Source organism: Pseudochaenichthys georgianus, chromosome 5 (genome assembly GCF_902827115.2).
Source record: "Pseudochaenichthys georgianus chromosome 5, fPseGeo1.2, whole genome shotgun sequence".
Classification (NCBI taxonomy): domain Eukaryota; kingdom Metazoa; phylum Chordata; class Actinopteri; order Perciformes; family Channichthyidae; genus Pseudochaenichthys; species Pseudochaenichthys georgianus.
The window spans coordinates 31,275,657-31,292,013 of record NC_047507.1 but is presented as its reverse complement, the minus strand read 5'-3'; the positions used below and the strand labels follow the sequence as shown (position 1 = coordinate 31,292,013).

Sequence of the window (16,357 nt, the reverse complement as noted above, 5' to 3'; positions counted from 1 at the left end):
CTAACAGAATGAACTGGCCAACATGGACTCAGCCGACTCAGAAAAAATTAAAGTGGATGTTGAAGAACAGAGAGCAGAGCTTGCTCACCATGCTGCACAGCTGGTCTCCATTAACAGAGGAGTTGGTAACCTCACTGATCGCCAAGCAGAATTCCAGGAGGCTGTAACAAATCAAGTTAATCACCTGGCGGTTCAAGTGCACAGAGCTCTTTCCCAGCTTGAGGCTGGATCATCTACACGGTCTCCTACTATGCCAAGCCCATCCGTTGCATCCGCTGGTGCTGCTGCAGACCACATTCCCTCTTCTGGAACGTCGTTTCGCCTTGCATCTCCAGAAAAGTTTTCCGGGGACTCTGGGGACTGTCGCCCCTTTCTGGTACAGTGTGAACTGCATTTCACCCATAACCCCTCAGCCTTTATCTCAGACCAAGCTAGAGTAGCCTTTATGCTGTCCCATTTAACCGGGCGAGCTGCTGCCTGGGCTACAGCCGAATGGTCCTCTAATTCTCCAGTGAGCCAGTCAGTGAACATGTTCTCAGAGACTCTAAGGTATGTTTTTGATCACTCTTCACCAGCCAGAGAGGCCAGCCGAGTGTTAATGCAGATTAAACAGGGACCCAGAAGAGTGGCAGATTATGCGATACAATTTCGCACTTTAGCAGCAGATAGCGGGTGGAACACCCCAGCCCTTATTGATGCCTTTATGAATGGATTAAAGGATTCTATTAAGGATCAATTAGCACCCCTGGAGCTACCAACAGATCTTAACTCTATCATTGCAATGTCTACCCGCATTGATATTAGACTTAATGAAAGGAACAGTGAAAGGTTAAGGAACAGTGAAAGGTTAAGGACCAGCGTGCGCCCATCTGCCCCACAACGCCCATGGATAAACAATACACCTCTGACAACATCATCCGAGGAACCAATGCAGCTGGGCGGAGCCAGGATCACTGCAGAGGAGCGACAGCGCCGTTTCCGTGAAGGATGCTGCTTCTACTGTGGACAACATGGCCATGCTGCATCTTCCTGCCCGTTAAAAGGACAGGCTCATCGGCGCGACGGAGGGCGCTGGTGAGCCGATTTTCTGCAGCTGACTTTCCTCCACGTTCATTGACCAAGGTAAAATTACAGTTACGTGACCACACCATGACTCAGGGGGTACTAGTGGATTCAGGGGCGGACGAAAGTCTGATGGACTGAGGTCTTGTTAAAAGACTGGGTATTACTACTGTTCCTTTGACTTCTCCTGTAGATGCCAGTGCCTTAGATGGCAAGCTGTTATTCAGAGTAACCCATATAACTGAACCCGTTCAAGTAACCATAGATGACATTCACACAGAAACATTAAGATTCCACTTATTTGACTCTGCACTTCACCCTATAGTTTTGGGACTTCCATGGCTCCTCAGGCACAATCCGAATATTGACTGGCGGTCGGGAAACATTATGAACTGGGGCTCTGATTGTAAAGTAACCTGCTTAGCCTCCCCTGGGAACTCCAGACAGTCTGTTAATCAGACAGACATCCCCAATAGAGTTACCACTGACATCAAGTCAGAGTATACTGACCTGTCCAGAGTGCCTGCATGTTATCTGGACTTAAAAGAGGTTTTTGACAAGACTAAGGCTACTTCGCTACCACCTCATCGACCTTATGACTGCCCTATTGACCTTTTGCCTGGAGCTCCGATCCCTAGAGGTCGGCTTTACTCCATCTCTGCACCAGAAAGAGGGGCCATGAAGACGTATATTGACTCTTCCCTTAAGTCTGGACTCATTAGACCGTCGTCATCACCTGCGGCTGCAGGTTTTTTCTTTGTGGGCAAGAAAGATGGTTCCCTCCGTCCATGCATAGACTATAGTCCACTCAATGGAATAACTGTCAAGAATAAATACCCCCTTCCACTAATGTCTACAGCGTTTGAACTGTTGCAGGATGCCCAAGTATTCACCAAACTGGACCTCAGAAACGCCTATCATCTCGTCAGAATTCGGGAGGGGGATGAATGGAAAACAGGGTTCAACACTCCGAGTGGCCACTACGAATATCTTGTTATGCCTTTTGGTTTATGCAATGCTCCAGGTGTTTTTCAGGGTATGATCAATGATGTGTTGAGGAACTTTCTCAACAAGTTTGTCTTCGTCTACCTTGACGACATCTTAATTTTCTCACCGGATGAGGAAACTCACATTCAACATGTCCGCCAAGTACTCCAGAAACTGTTGGAGAATCAACTGTACTGCAAAGCTGAGAAATGTGAGTTTCATGTCAAGACGGTCTCCTTCCTGGGTTATATCGTCACCGCTAACCATGTTCAGATGGATCCAGTAAAGGTTAGTGCTGTGGAAGATTGGCCAACTCCCACAAACAGGAAACAGATCCAACAATTCTTAGGCTTTGCCAATTTCTACAGAAGGTTCATAAGAAACTTTAGCACCATTGCGGTGCCATTACATGCACTAACCTCTTCTCATGTTGTTTTTAAGTGGAACACTGAGGCGGAGAAAGCCTTTCAAAGACTTAAGACGTTGTTCACAACCGCTCCAATCCTCACAGTGCCTGACCCGCAGAGACAATTCATTGTGGAGGTGGATGCCTCGAACGAAGGCGTCGGAGCGGTGCTCTCCCAAAGGTCTGCTCAGGACAACAAGCTCCATCCTTGTGCTTTCTTGTCACGGAAGTTGACAGATGCAGAGAGGAATTACGATGTGGGGAACAAGGAACTTTTGGCAGTAAAGATAGCCTTAGAAGACTGGCGTCATTGGTTAGAGGGGGCGGAACAACCATTTATAGTATGGACTGATCACAAGAATCTGGAATTCATTAGAAAATCCAAAAGACTAAACCCACGCCAGGCTAGATGGTCATTGGTTTTTAGTCGCTTTAACTTCACCTTGTCATACAGACCAGGCTCTCAAAATGTGAAACCAGATGCTTTGTCACGCATGTACGAGCCTGAACCTGCTGCCAAAAAACCTGAAAGCATCCTTCCACTTCATTGTGTGGTTGGGGCAGTTTCATGGCAAATAGAATCTGTGGTGAAGCAAGCACATGGTGAGAGCCCGGCTCCTAGTGGTTGCCCACAAAATAGGTTGTTTGTACCTGTTTCTGTTCGCTCACAGGTAATTCACTGGGCTCACACGTCTTTGCTCACCTGTCATCCGGGGGTTAAACGCACAATCTTTATGATAAAGCAACGTTTCTGGTGGCCGGCTATGGAGAAACAGGTGGCAGAGTATGTGGCAGCCTGCACCGTTTGTGCCAGAAACAAGACCTCCAAACAAGCTCAGATGGGTCTGCTGCAGCCTCTTCCTGTTCCACATCGTCCATGGTCACACCTCTCCATGGACTTCGTCACTGGATTACCCGTTTCCGAGGGAAACACCACCGTCCTGACGGTGGTGGACAGATTCAGTAAGATGGCACATTTCATTGCATTACCCAAGCTCCCGTCTGCCAAAGAAATGGCAGAGGTCATGTTACGTGAAGTTTTCCGCATTCATGGTTTTCCCAGGGATATCGTATCGGACCGAGGCCCCCAGTTCATCTCAGGTTTTTGGAAGGAGTTCTGCCATCTCCTGGGTGCCACCGTCAGCTTGTCTTCGGGTTACCACCCGCAGTCCAATGGCCAATCAGAGCGGATCAACCAGGAGCTGGAGACCTGTTTGCGGTGTCTCGTTTCCCAGAACCAGGCATCGTGGAGCAAGCACCTGGTGTGGGTCGAGTATGCTCACAACACACTGCCCACCGCAGCTACTAGACTTACTCCTTTCCAGTGTGTTTATGGTTATCAGCCACCCTTGTTCCCTGCCAATGAAGGTGAGGTCATGGTCCCGTCGGCACACGCCATGGTCCGTCGGTGCCGCCGGATCTGGGCAGGTGCTCATCGTGCTCTCCTGCGCAGTGCCAGCCAGATGAAGAAGGTGGTGGATCGGCATCGCAGACCTGCTCCATCCTATAGGCCTGGACAAAGCGTTTGGCTGGCTACCAAAGACTTACCCCTTCATGTCATGTCCAGAAAGCTAGCCCCAAGGTTCGTGGGTCCTTTCCAGGTGTCTAAGGTGATTAACCCAGTGTCTGTGCGCTTACGTCTACCCAGGTCGCTCAAAGTCCATCCGACATTTCATGTGGGGAAGGTCAAGCCTGTAAGAGAGAGTCCTCTGGTGCCCGCCTCTAAGCCCCCACCGCCTCCCCGGATGGTTGATGGTGGTCCTGTCTACACTGTTAAGAAACTGCTTGGAGTCCGTAACCGTGGTCGAGGGAAACAATTCCTCGTGGACTGGGTTGGTTACGGTCCCGAAGAAAGACAATGGGTCCCTGCAAGCTTCATTGTAGATCGGAGTTTGATCACTGACTTTTATCAGGATCATCCAGGAGGGTCTGGGACTTCCGGAGCAGTCCCTAGAGGGGGGGGTACTGTGGTGTCTCGTCAATTGTGTTAGTCGTGTTTGTTTTATGTCTGTCACTTCATGTTTAGTCAGGTATGTAATTCCAAGTCTAGTAAGGTTTCTATGTAGAGTCACGTTTTCTTGTTACTTCATGTCTTGTCTGTCTATTTCATGTCATGTCTCGTTTTCCCATTTCCTGTTTTATTTTGTACTTACCTCTTGTCTTTCCTTTCAGGTCCTGTTAATTCCTCACTTTGGGTGATTTTCCGCCATCGTCAGCGTCTGCCCCGCCCCTGATTGTTTCCACCTGGTCCCTATTCCCTCATGTATAAATAGTCCTTGTCTCCCTTTGTCTTGTGCCAGTTCGTCTTGTTTCAGTGTGCTTCCATGTCCAGAGACCCAGCGTTAAAACCAGAGAGAAGAGTTTTGTTTGTTTGAAATCGAGAAGTTTTGTTTTGTCCTCGCTTGAGTGATTTTTTGTTAAAACTTTGTTTTATTTTTTCATTAAAATCTGAGCCGTCGCATTTGAGTCCAGTATTTTTGTACCCCGTTCTAACAGTAACCTATCTGTGAATTAGATCAAATGTAAAAGTCAGCCGAATTAGTGTTGATACTGCAAGGAGACGTATTGTGTGAAGAGAAATTGAAGATGTTGTTTAATTGTTGAATATATTTATGATCCAGGTCAAGTATTCAGTTTCGTCGGCATTTTCTCAGTTTTTCCAAAGGTCTTCTAATCAGGGCTCTATAAATAAAGAACTACAGCAGATCTGTAATATACAATGCAGCCGAACCGTGTATTACAATGCCGTTATGTGATGACTTTCAAAGAGAAAAGCAAGAACACTCGGAATTAAGTATTTTATTCTTTTAAAATGTTTTCTGGATTTAATATCATATAAATCCCAGCATGCATTGTGGCTAAAACATCCAATAAACGAGCTTAAAACCATAGCTGAGGATCTTGGGTAATCGCTCGAAATGCCTACGTCTGTTTCCGGTTATTTTTATTTTTAAATTCAGTTCCTGACCGATGCCAAAAAAGCCAGAGATTATGGAATTAAACAAATAAATAAAAGCAAGGATAATTGAGTGTTATTGGTGAGTAAATAACAGTGTTATTTTGAAAAGAATAACAAATTAGAAGGAAAAAAAGATTTAAAAAATACAGATTTCAGTATCCTGAGGCTCTGAGCCCCATTTATTTTCCTCACAGACGGCAACAAAAGTCCAAAATTATACGATGTCAAATAAAAGCAATAACTGTGGCTTGATATTGAGTAAGAACATGTTTTTATGAACCACACAGTTTCCGGTCTTCCTCGACCCGACCGGAGAAAAAGACGTGCTGCAGGCAGTAGAAATACATTGCTTTTAAAATCGTGCTGTGCAACACGAAAAAAAGGGGCAAATCGTGTTGGTGAACACGAATCAATAGATTAAAAATCGTGTTGGTGAACACGAAATGCCGTGAGACTGGGTTGCCATATTACACCGTTTATCCAACATTAAATGCTATGTTTAAGAAATAATGTGTAAACATGAAAAACTGAATACAACTCTTGTGTCTGTATTTGAACCAGCAGCCAGTTAGCTTAGCATTAAGAATGGAAGCAGGGGGAAACAAGCCTTTCTTCCTTTTGAAACAATTTAATATGTACTGTAGCTAACCAAAAATACATCTTAACTGGATACCTTTACAGAATAAACTCATCACTTCCTGTTCTGTCTCTTCCAGGTGGATGCTTTGCTTCGACAGACCGTCAATCCCGTCAGCCTTCCCTCACTGTCAGCCATTGTGATCTTAAACGACACTGTTTTGTGGACTGGTAACTTTGGAAAAAGGAATAGCAGTGACCCTCTCTCAGGTGCCCCAAATGAGTACACAATTTACAGGTGGGTACCCGATGAAAACTTTAAAATGTTATAAAATACACATTTTTAGCTTCATATTTGTATGTTGTGCCTCCATTGTTTAAATGCTTTAATGTTCAAAAAGCTCGCTTTTTTTTCTCATACTGCCTGTGCTACACCTCTTTTCACCCTTTGTCTGAAACCTCTGTTGTGAGCAGTCAGCCACTTATGGCGCATTTCCACTGCAGCGCGTAGCACGGTTTAAGCGTGCCGTGCCAAACCCGGCCCGTTTTTTTTGCGTTTCCACTAGGGGTAGTTCCGGCTAACGGGTACTGTCTCACAGTTGTTCTGGTTCTCCAAAATTCAGGTTCTTTCCGGGCTAAATATGCTAAACTAGTGAGAGAATCAATGGCAAGGGGGCTACAACTGCAACAAAATGAACATATTTTACCTTGATTTAATTGTAATACACGTTTCAAAATGATGCCGAAGCAACAACATACTGATACCGGTTAGTAAAAACCATGAATTAATGCTGCAGACAAGACGGCAGGCGAAAAACCTTTTAAAATGCGTGTTTTCTGAATGGAGATCGGCTAAGCTAACGCAGTATATGCACCGACCGTCCACACTCGTAACAACGGCCTACAGACATAAATAAACCAGCGACTGTATTCACCATGACACAGACAGTCTGTGGTTTGTACTTGTTTAACTTTTGTCTAGTTTCTGAACAGATATGAGAAGCTGTGAGCTCTGAGTGCTAACAGCTAACGGCTGATGTTGGTTTTCTGTGGTTCGTATTGAAGATGACGTCACGGCTCCGCCTACACTGCGTTACTATAGTTACTGCCCCAGCTACTAAACTGTAATGGAAACGCAGCATAAAGTGAGCCTGGCCTATCAAGGCCGTACTAAGCGGTGCGAGGCCCTGCAGTGGAAATGCGCCATTAGAGATGTCCCGCCCCTTAGCCATCCAGGGGGAGTGTGTAGAGAAAGTGGCAGACAATTATCATCCACAAACACTCATATACTGTAACACTACAGGAAGGGAAACACCCCTAAAATCATAATAAGGCCTCTTTAAGTGATTCTGCTTAATTATCAAGAATGACTGTTTAAGTCTCCTGCTGCCAGGAATCAAACTGGTGTTCAGTGTTAACTCCTCAAAGTCACTAAAAACCCACATCTCCATCTGACTTTGATGTCCTCAGTAGCTACCTTTTTTATTTTTCCTTTAATGGACTCTGTAGTTGATTCTGAAACATCTTCTTCCTGTGCTGCAGAGGAGGCGGCGTGTTTATTATAGAATGAGCATTATTACATCACATGAATTCACTGTAATGGGCACATAAGCTCTGGATATAAATATTCTTCAGTCAGTGTATATCTGCACAGTAGCTGACCTGACTGATGTGAAATTGATGTCGGAGCATCACAGGGATCATGTTACCCTGGACGTCTGATGATTATGCTGAAGAGGCTTAGTTTAATGTTCAGAGTGTGCTAGAAAAGAAAAGCGACATGAAAAACCCTCTCTAGGGAAAAAAGGACGGTGCCGAACTCTGAATGACTTTAACTGGGACATTTAAGCACAACATGTGTGCTGCTGTCATTTCTAATTTACTTTTAAAGTGTATTCTCCCATGTGAAGTACTCAGTGTTCGATTATTATGTTTATAAGAAAACCAGGACACAGTGTTAGGTGGTTTCTAGTGTCAGAATGAGCCAGCCTGTCTCTCAGATTGGAGGAATCTTTGCATAGGCACAGATCGAAGGCACTGATTGTAAATATTTCAAGATGGATTACTTTAGCGGATAATTTATAGACCTTCCTGCCAGAGGAAAATATTCAGTGGAAGGAGATCTGTGGGAAAGTGTAAGGCAATTAACAGGGTATTTTTTGAAGTACCACGTTTTTTTGGTTCCTTACAGATATGATTTACTATTTAATATCACACTTATTTAGGACGCGTCACTGTGGCACTCTATGAGCAGCCACACAAAAATACAGTAAAAATCAAGCACGAATAATCAAAAGCCCTTTCTATATGTTAAATAAAATGGTAAAAGTTAGTCATACACAGTAGTGGAATGTAACTAAATACATTTACTCAAATACTGTACTTAAGTAAAATGCAAAACGCAACATCTTGCAAGAAACAGCGTCTGAGGGCTTCTTAACATTTAATAAACTATGAATGTGTCATACTCACTTAACGGGAAGAAACCATTTTAGCTAAACCAAACAAAAGGGTAATAACCAAGCGGCAAACTCTGGGTAACAGCCGGGACGCCAATACGGAAGTGCCACACACTGCAGTTCATACATGGGCCGCTAGGGACTGGCTGCAGAAAGGAGCAATTTCCATAGACCCCCATGTTAAAATGCCCAACTTTACAGCAGAAAAAAACATGTTTCTACCCATGGATGCAATAAATATTATTATCGATATAGTTAGATTCCACCTTCATGATTATGAATCAGTGAGTGAATTGTTTTCTAACACAACCCTTTTATTTATATTAGGTCTTAACGTTTTTGCATAAATTAGGGTGTGGTCACTTTGATGGACACGTACATGCCTCACTGTCAGCTAACAGCAACTTGTCCACTCTGCTAGGCTACAACCATAGAGGCTACAACGTTAGTTAGTCATAGTACTGTACTTGACCCTTTAGCTTTAGCCGTGTTTGTGGTGATTGTGCCTTTTAGGGAATATTGTTACAAATACCAGACAATTAAAATGTTGTGCTGTGCGCTTGAATGTACTAACAGAACTTCCAAGGAGTCTAAAATGATAATATTATACATGTTAACCCCGTTCGCAGGTGTTTGTGTGCTTGGTAGCTTAGCTTGTTACTTATTAGCCAGCTAAGGACGTAACCCTTTATGCACACATATCCATTTTAGTTTATGATTCAGCCTTGGGTAAGACTTTTATAGTCTATGGCTATGACGCCCATAATGCTAAACGGGAGCAAATGTTAATAGGGGACCCAATTATCCCAGTGGTGGCCGCCGGAGCTAACGGAGCTGCAGGGGGCTAGCTCCAGCCGGCGTCCAGGAGCTAGCCCACTGCGGCTCCGTTAGGTCCGGGCGGTGGAGTCCGTCGTTATAACTGGAGATCAAGGAATGCAGCGAAACGCAGACTTGGTTCGCCTGCTGTAGTATTAGCTAAATAAATTATGTTGAACAAGGCTTATTAAGCTGAACATCGCCACAATTGTTCTGCTATGTATCGGTACTTATTTTCTTAACGTGTGAATGACAAGCATTAAGAATAACAAAATATAGCTAATTCTCTTGCAGATTGTCTCATTTGATTATGAATGTAACGTTTATAAAGGGGAACTACACTGTTAGCAGTAACTTGGTATGCATGTATTTCATGTTCGCTTAGCTTCTTAGCCTGAGCTAGCTCTGTTTACTTCCAGTTCGGAGGCAGCAGGTCCCGCCTTGGCTCCGCCTCTTTGCCCTTATTTGGAGCAGGCGGGATTAGACTCTGACGTTGCTGTCAAGCCGTTAGTGGCCGACTCCGCCTACTAAGGGCTTCTCGGCAACTCTGCAGAATCCTATGGGTGACGTCGCGGACACTACGTCCATTTATATATACAGTCTATGGTAATAACAAAGGCTCTTAATTAGCCCTGAGCGAAAAAATGCTAACGCAATTAGCACAGAACTCAAGGTAAAATACCCTTATTACTTATCAAATCTATGCAGACAAGATATCGATTAGCAAGCTGAGATTCCACAGATTCCAGACATATAAGTATCACCACTGACCGATCAGAACTCACGATAGGGGAAGCGAAAACAGACATCACAACACGTAGCTTTAGATTATTTATACAAAAGGAAAATCAACTGATGTATTGTGATGAACTAGGGCCATTTACCATTATTAATTAAAATGTCAGTATACAAAGTCATTAATGTCAGCCCCACCTTTTTTATCCCACCAAAATTACACATGAAGGATCATCAATTTCGACATTATTATGATTGTTTTGAAAATGGCCATTCTATATTTAAATGTTGGTACCTTTGTACTATGAATCAAGCTACATTTTGAATGCAGGACTTTTACTTGTACCACAGCATATACACTGTGGTATTTATACTTTGACTTAAGTAAAATATCTCAGTACTCCTTCCACCTCTGGTTATACAACATGTTTGAGTGGAAAATACTGTAAAGGTTAATAGTTACATCAGTCTACATAACATAAAACATATATATCATAATCAGTCTGTATTTCATAACAAGCGTCTCAAGAGGTTTGTGCACTGTAGCGCACATTTGATTTTGAAATGTAAAAGTCGTTACATAAACAATTATTGAGTTCTTTGAGATGTACTAAAGTGCTGCTTGTCTAGCTGACATCTCTCAGTGGATGTCTGCTCACCACATCAAGCTCAACCTTGACAAGACTGAACTGCTTTTCCTTCCGGGAAAAGATTGTCCCACTCTTGACCTGACAATCAACATCAGCACCTCTGTTGTTTCCCCGACTCAGACTGCAAGGAATCTGGGTGTGATCCTAGATAACAACCTGTCCTTCACTGCAAACATCGCTGCTACAACCCGTTGCTGCAGATACACGCTTTACAACATCAGGAAGATACGTCCCCAGCTGACACAGAAAGCGACGCAGGTTCTGGTCCAGGCTCTCGTCATCTCACGCCAAGACTACTGCAACTCCCGCCTGGCTGGGCTACCTGCATGTGCCATCCGACCTCTGCAGCTCATCCAGAATGCAGCGGCTCGTCTGGTCTTCAACCTTCCTAAATTTTCCCACACCACTCCGCTCCTCCGCTCCCTTCACTGGCTTCCGGTAACTGCTAGAATCCACTTCAAGACACTGGTACTTGCTTATCATGCTGCGAATGGATCTGGCCCTTCCTACATCCAGGACATGGTTAAATTGTACACCCCAGCGCGTGCACCACGCTCTGCATCAGCCAAACGGCTCGCTGCACCCTCGCTGCGAGGGGGACCCAAGTTCCCATCAGCAAAAACACGTGAGTTTGCTATCCTGTCTCCGAAATGGTGGAATGAGCTCCCCATTGACATCAGGACAGCAGAAAGCCTGCACATCTTCCGGCGCAGACTGAAAACTCATCTCTTTCGACTCCACTTCGAGCTATAGAACTATTAACAAAGCACTTATATACTAATAAAGGACTGGCTTATCTATAGCCAGTTGAGTAGCACTTGAAATGTTTGGCTCTATGAAACCTGATGTACTTATATGATTCTGTTTTCTTCAAGGTTGTGTCTTCCTGGTCGAATGTACTGATTGTAAGTCGCTTTGGATAAAAGCGTCAGCTAAATGCAATGTAATGTAATGTAAAAAGTGCTAAAATTAAGTAATTTTTGCCACAGCAGGCAACTTTGTTTAGAGCAGCAGACGCAGTCAATGTTATGTCTAGTAGTTGTCAACGTGAGCTCCCTTTCTTTGAAATGAAGGCACTGCACACTGTGATGATTCAATTACAAAATAAAATATTTGTGCGTCTACTAATTGCCTGGGAGCAATGAAAGATGTTGGCTGCATTTTCTGTTTATTAAGATTATTTTTTTATCTGTTTTTGCCAGAGATTGATTTACCATGTAACTTACGTCTGATAATAATTTTAAACATCTACCTTTACCTAAAAGAAAATGTGTTTTATTGCACTCACTAAGCCAAAAATCTGTATTTGTTATTATATATTTTTTTAGTTTGACTCTAATTGACCTGAACAGGTTCCCTATTCTAAAGTTGCCTCCTCTTCACACTTTGTAAATACATTATAGTACACAACTACTGCAATTAACCTCAACAGTACATGAAAAAAGTCGGCACACATTCAAATATCTGTTTCATTATCGAACCACTAAAGAGAGATTCAGAGACATACCAAAACATGTCACGTTTCTCCAAGGCTGAGAACACATATGCAGCCTGTACTTTTTAATAAAAACTATAGGTTACTTACGTAACCCCAGTACTCAGAGTAACATGAAGTGAGATGTCTCACTATGGGATGCGCCTCATCGCGGAGCAAACAGAAGCATCAATCTCATTACGCCAATCCTGATTGGCTGGTGATCTTTGACGTCAACGTCAGGGGAAATCACCCCCTATAAGTAGCCTGCGCCACGACGCATGCGTCATTCAAAATAAGCACCTCTTCTCGCTTCACCATAGCAAGGAGGGCCGTCTGGTGAGACATCTCACTTCATGTTACTCTGAGGACTGGGGTTACGTAAGTAATATAGTTCTCATTCATAACACTCCGTCCGATGTCTCACTATGGGAAATTGTAGCTCCCGTATTGCCAGACGAGCTTATCTCGAAAATTACCAAACCAACCAGAACTTAACAGGTAGAGCTCTGACTCAACCAGGTGCACAGCACTGCTTGAGTCACACTGGGAGCAGAACGCCCAGCCTGTTAAGAGGCGGACAAAAGTGAGCGGCGAGGACCAGCTCGCCGCTGCACCAATGTCTTGGATGGGAGGCATCCTAGACAGAGCCCAGGATGCAGCCAGACCCTGAGTCGAAAGAGCTCGTGGACCCGAGGGTGCCTGCGAACTCTGACTCGTATGGGCCCCAAAGCAATTGCTTCCACAAAACAGTGGGAGAGCCGTTGCTTAGTAACAGGCTTGCCCTTATAAGGGTTAGACCAGGACACCAGGAGTTGGTCATTATGACAAGCACCCCTGATCTGTCCATACAGGTGCGTAAGCACGAACTGGACACAGCAAATCCGGCTGCTGTTCCCCGGAGGGACCCAGCGGCGGAGGAAATGCCTCAATGTCCATTGGGGTACATGACCCAACCACCTTGGGTATAAGGACATGGGTTGGGCTTCAACAACACTCTCGTTTGCCCTGGGGTGAACCGAGTGTGTGAAAAAATATGTACAGATAGTGCATGAAAACATTACTGGCTCGCCTGGCGGAAGCCAGGACCAGTAACAGCACTGTATTAGAGAGACCTGGTGTAGAAATCTCTCGCACTCTGAATAGTGTTTATCACCCTATGAGGGAGTCTCACTGTATTCAGGTTGTACCACTCACGGGCCAGGCCCATAAGGCCAAGCGCTCTGGGTGTGGGTGAAAGATCGCCCCCCCCCGCCTGGGACAGTATGTCCCTGCGTAGCGGGAGCTGCCATGGCTGCCCGCACAGCAGCTGATAAATCTCCGCCAGCCAGTACATAGCGGACCAGTGCGGAGCTATCAGGATAAGTGTGTGGCGTTGTTCCCTCACTCTGGCCAGAGTTTGGGGAATCAGAGCCAGGGGTGGGAACGCGTACAGAAGGCCCGAAGGCCAAACGTGTGGGAGTGCGTCCACGCCTAACGGTGCGTTTAAATCGTGCATTGAAAAGAACAGCTGACATTGAGCATTTTCTTTTGATGTGAACAGGTCCACCGTGGCTCTACCATAACGCACCCACAGCTGGCTCACAATCCTTGGATGTAGAGTCCAGTCTGCATAAAGTGGTGTACCTCTGGACAGTAGGTCAGCCCCGAGGTTCAACACACCCGGTACGTGTGTCGCTCTCAGAGAGAGGAGACGCCCGCTGCTCCATAAGATCAGTTTGCGTGCCAGCATGTGTAACTGGAGAGAACGCAAACCCCCTTGTCGGTTTATATACGATATTGTAGTCGTTTTGTCTGTCCTCACGAGGACATGGTGTCCTCTGAGAAAAGGCAGAAAGCGTTTTAGGGTGAGGAACACCGCTAAAAGCTCTAGGTAATGTATGTGTGCCCGCTGGAGGTCTCTGCTCCAGAGACCCCTCACCGGACGGCCTTCATAAATACCTCCCCAACCTGTCAGACATGCGTCCGTGGTGACCACCTTCCGTGAAAGGACAGCACCCATAGGCACGCCCCGTACTAGAAAAGTGGGGTGCAGCCAGTGGCGCAGTGCCGTTACGCATTTCACAGTAACCATTACTCTCCGCGCGCCATGACGCGCGGGGTTTAGTTTTAGAGCGGCTACCCAGCGCTGAAACTCCCTCATGTGTAAGCGTCCTAGTCGTACGACCAGGATGGCTGACGCCATGAGCCCCATTAACCGCAAGCATGTTCTGAAGAGAACATGTTTGCGCAGCTGGAATTGAGCGAGACAAGCTCTGAAAGCTTTCACTCTTTCCGCTGACAGTCGGGCTGTAAAGGGCACCGAGTTCAGGTGTAAACCCAGGAAGAGTGCAGTCTGTGCTGGGCACAGCATGCTCTTCTCTGTGTTTATTATGAAACCCAGGTTGAGCAGGTGCTTTACGAGGACACTTGTCTGTGTAATAGCCTCCTGCTCCGACTGTGCGAGAAGCAGCCAGTCGTCCAGGTAGGTTGCCAGGCGGATACCCAGTTGTCTTAATGGGGCTATCGCGGCTTCCGTACATCGTACAAACACTCTTGGACTGAGAGACAGGCCGAAGGGAAGTACTCTGTATTCGTAACAGATCCCCTGAAATGCGAACCTCAGATATTTCCTGTGTGGATAATATACTGGGATGTGGAAATACGCATCTTTCAGGTCGACTGATGTAAACCAGTCATCTTGTCGCACGAGACGCAGCAGAGATGTGTGAGTGAGCATTCTGAATTTGTATCTTTTTAGATATTTGTTCAGAACCCTCAAATCCAGTATTGGCCGAATTCCGTTCCCTCCTCGTTTGGGAACGAGGAAATACTTGGAATAAAAGCCACTCTGACTCTGCTCGGCAGGTACAATAGATATAGCCCTCTTTTCTAGAAGTGAGAGGATCTCTCTCTCTAGAATATGGGCTGACTCTCCCCGGGCTTGTGAATACAAAATGCCCGAGAAACGAGGGGGGGTGACAGCGAATTGGAGTCTGTAACCCCGTGTTACTGTCTTGAAAACCCAAGCAGATGTTGTGAGCGTCTTCCTTAGAGCCAGCGGAGATGTCACATCTCTTACCCTCTGAGACTCTATTTGTTGTGTTATGGGGCCCTCTAGTGTCTGAACACGGTGGTACCCCATTTCAACAATCCCCACCGTCACTGCGCATGCGCGTGACGGTGGTGCCTTCACAGACCCGTTTATTATCCGCCTTTTGAGAGAGGCCATAGCTGCTCTCAAAAGGGGATTTATAGTTAGCTGACTGTTTATTGTTTTTCTTTTCATTTTTTTGAGCTGCGCCCTTGGCCGAAGCCTGGATGCGTCAGCGGAAAATGGTTTATTTAAACAACAAAGATGTGACATGTGTTTTATGCGGACTTGAGGATGACGTTGAGGTATCTCTCGAGGCAGCGGAAACACGTTTCGAGCCGGGGAAAGCAGCTCTGTCACAGAGGGGAGAAGGAGGGACTGTCATGCCGCTCGCTTCTTCCTCCTCGACTGCTGGCCGAAATTCTGGGTTGGTTGCGCCTGGGCTGCAGCCGGAACCGGAGATTTTCTAGGCCAACTCGCCCTCGTCTCCTGCCTGGGCTGGGGACTCGGGGTGGGCTGCAACCTCTGCTGACCTGGTACTTTAAACCTAGCAGGGTTCGGAGCAGCTTGGGCGAAGGGCCGCTGTTGCGAAGGCAGCGGCTGTACCCTTTGAGGGAGACAGAGGTGGAGGGCCTCGTCTTCCTTCTTTTTCGACTCGCACTTCCTCTGCATGGAAGCGAGAGCGGAGCCGAAAATCCCCTCGGGAACGATGGGCATATCAAGCACATCTTCCTTTTCCCGGTCTGGGAGGTTGGTGAGGTTGAGCCATCTAGCTCTTTCCTGCACCACCATGATCCCCATTACCTTGCCCGTGGCCTGGACGGCGCAGCGTTGGACACAGAGACAAATGTCTGTGACCGGGGCTATCTCGTCCAGAGTGGCCGGTCCAGGATTGCTCGACAGATCCTCACAGAGCTCCGCTTGGTACGCGGTTAGCATCGAGGAAACGTTTAGAGCCCTGGCGGACAATGCTGCGGCTCTGTAGGATTGTTCAGTCATGGTCGACTGGAATCGGTCCGCCTTCGCTGGCAGTGTGGGGTTCCTGCTTGGTGACGGGCCCATCCTCGGTAGGAGGTGGGCTGCCACCAGCGGTTCCATAGGCGGTATGCGGAGCAGGCCGAGCCTCTCCATACCGTCACAGTCAAGGGAGGAGGCACCCT

At 46.1% G+C, this 16,357-nt stretch overlaps 1 protein-coding gene across 1 annotated transcript in view; it reads left to right on the top strand.

Moving 5' to 3' along the window:
- lactbl1b (lactamase, beta-like 1b) overlaps positions 1-16,357 on the top strand; it is a 49,623-nt gene that overhangs the window by 18,589 nt on the left and 14,677 nt on the right. Inside the window, exon 3 of the mRNA XM_034082270.1 lies at positions 6,131-6,288. Coding sequence (XP_033938161.1) covers positions 6,131-6,288 — 158 coding nt within the window. The remainder of the gene's footprint in view (positions 1-6,130; positions 6,289-16,357) is intronic.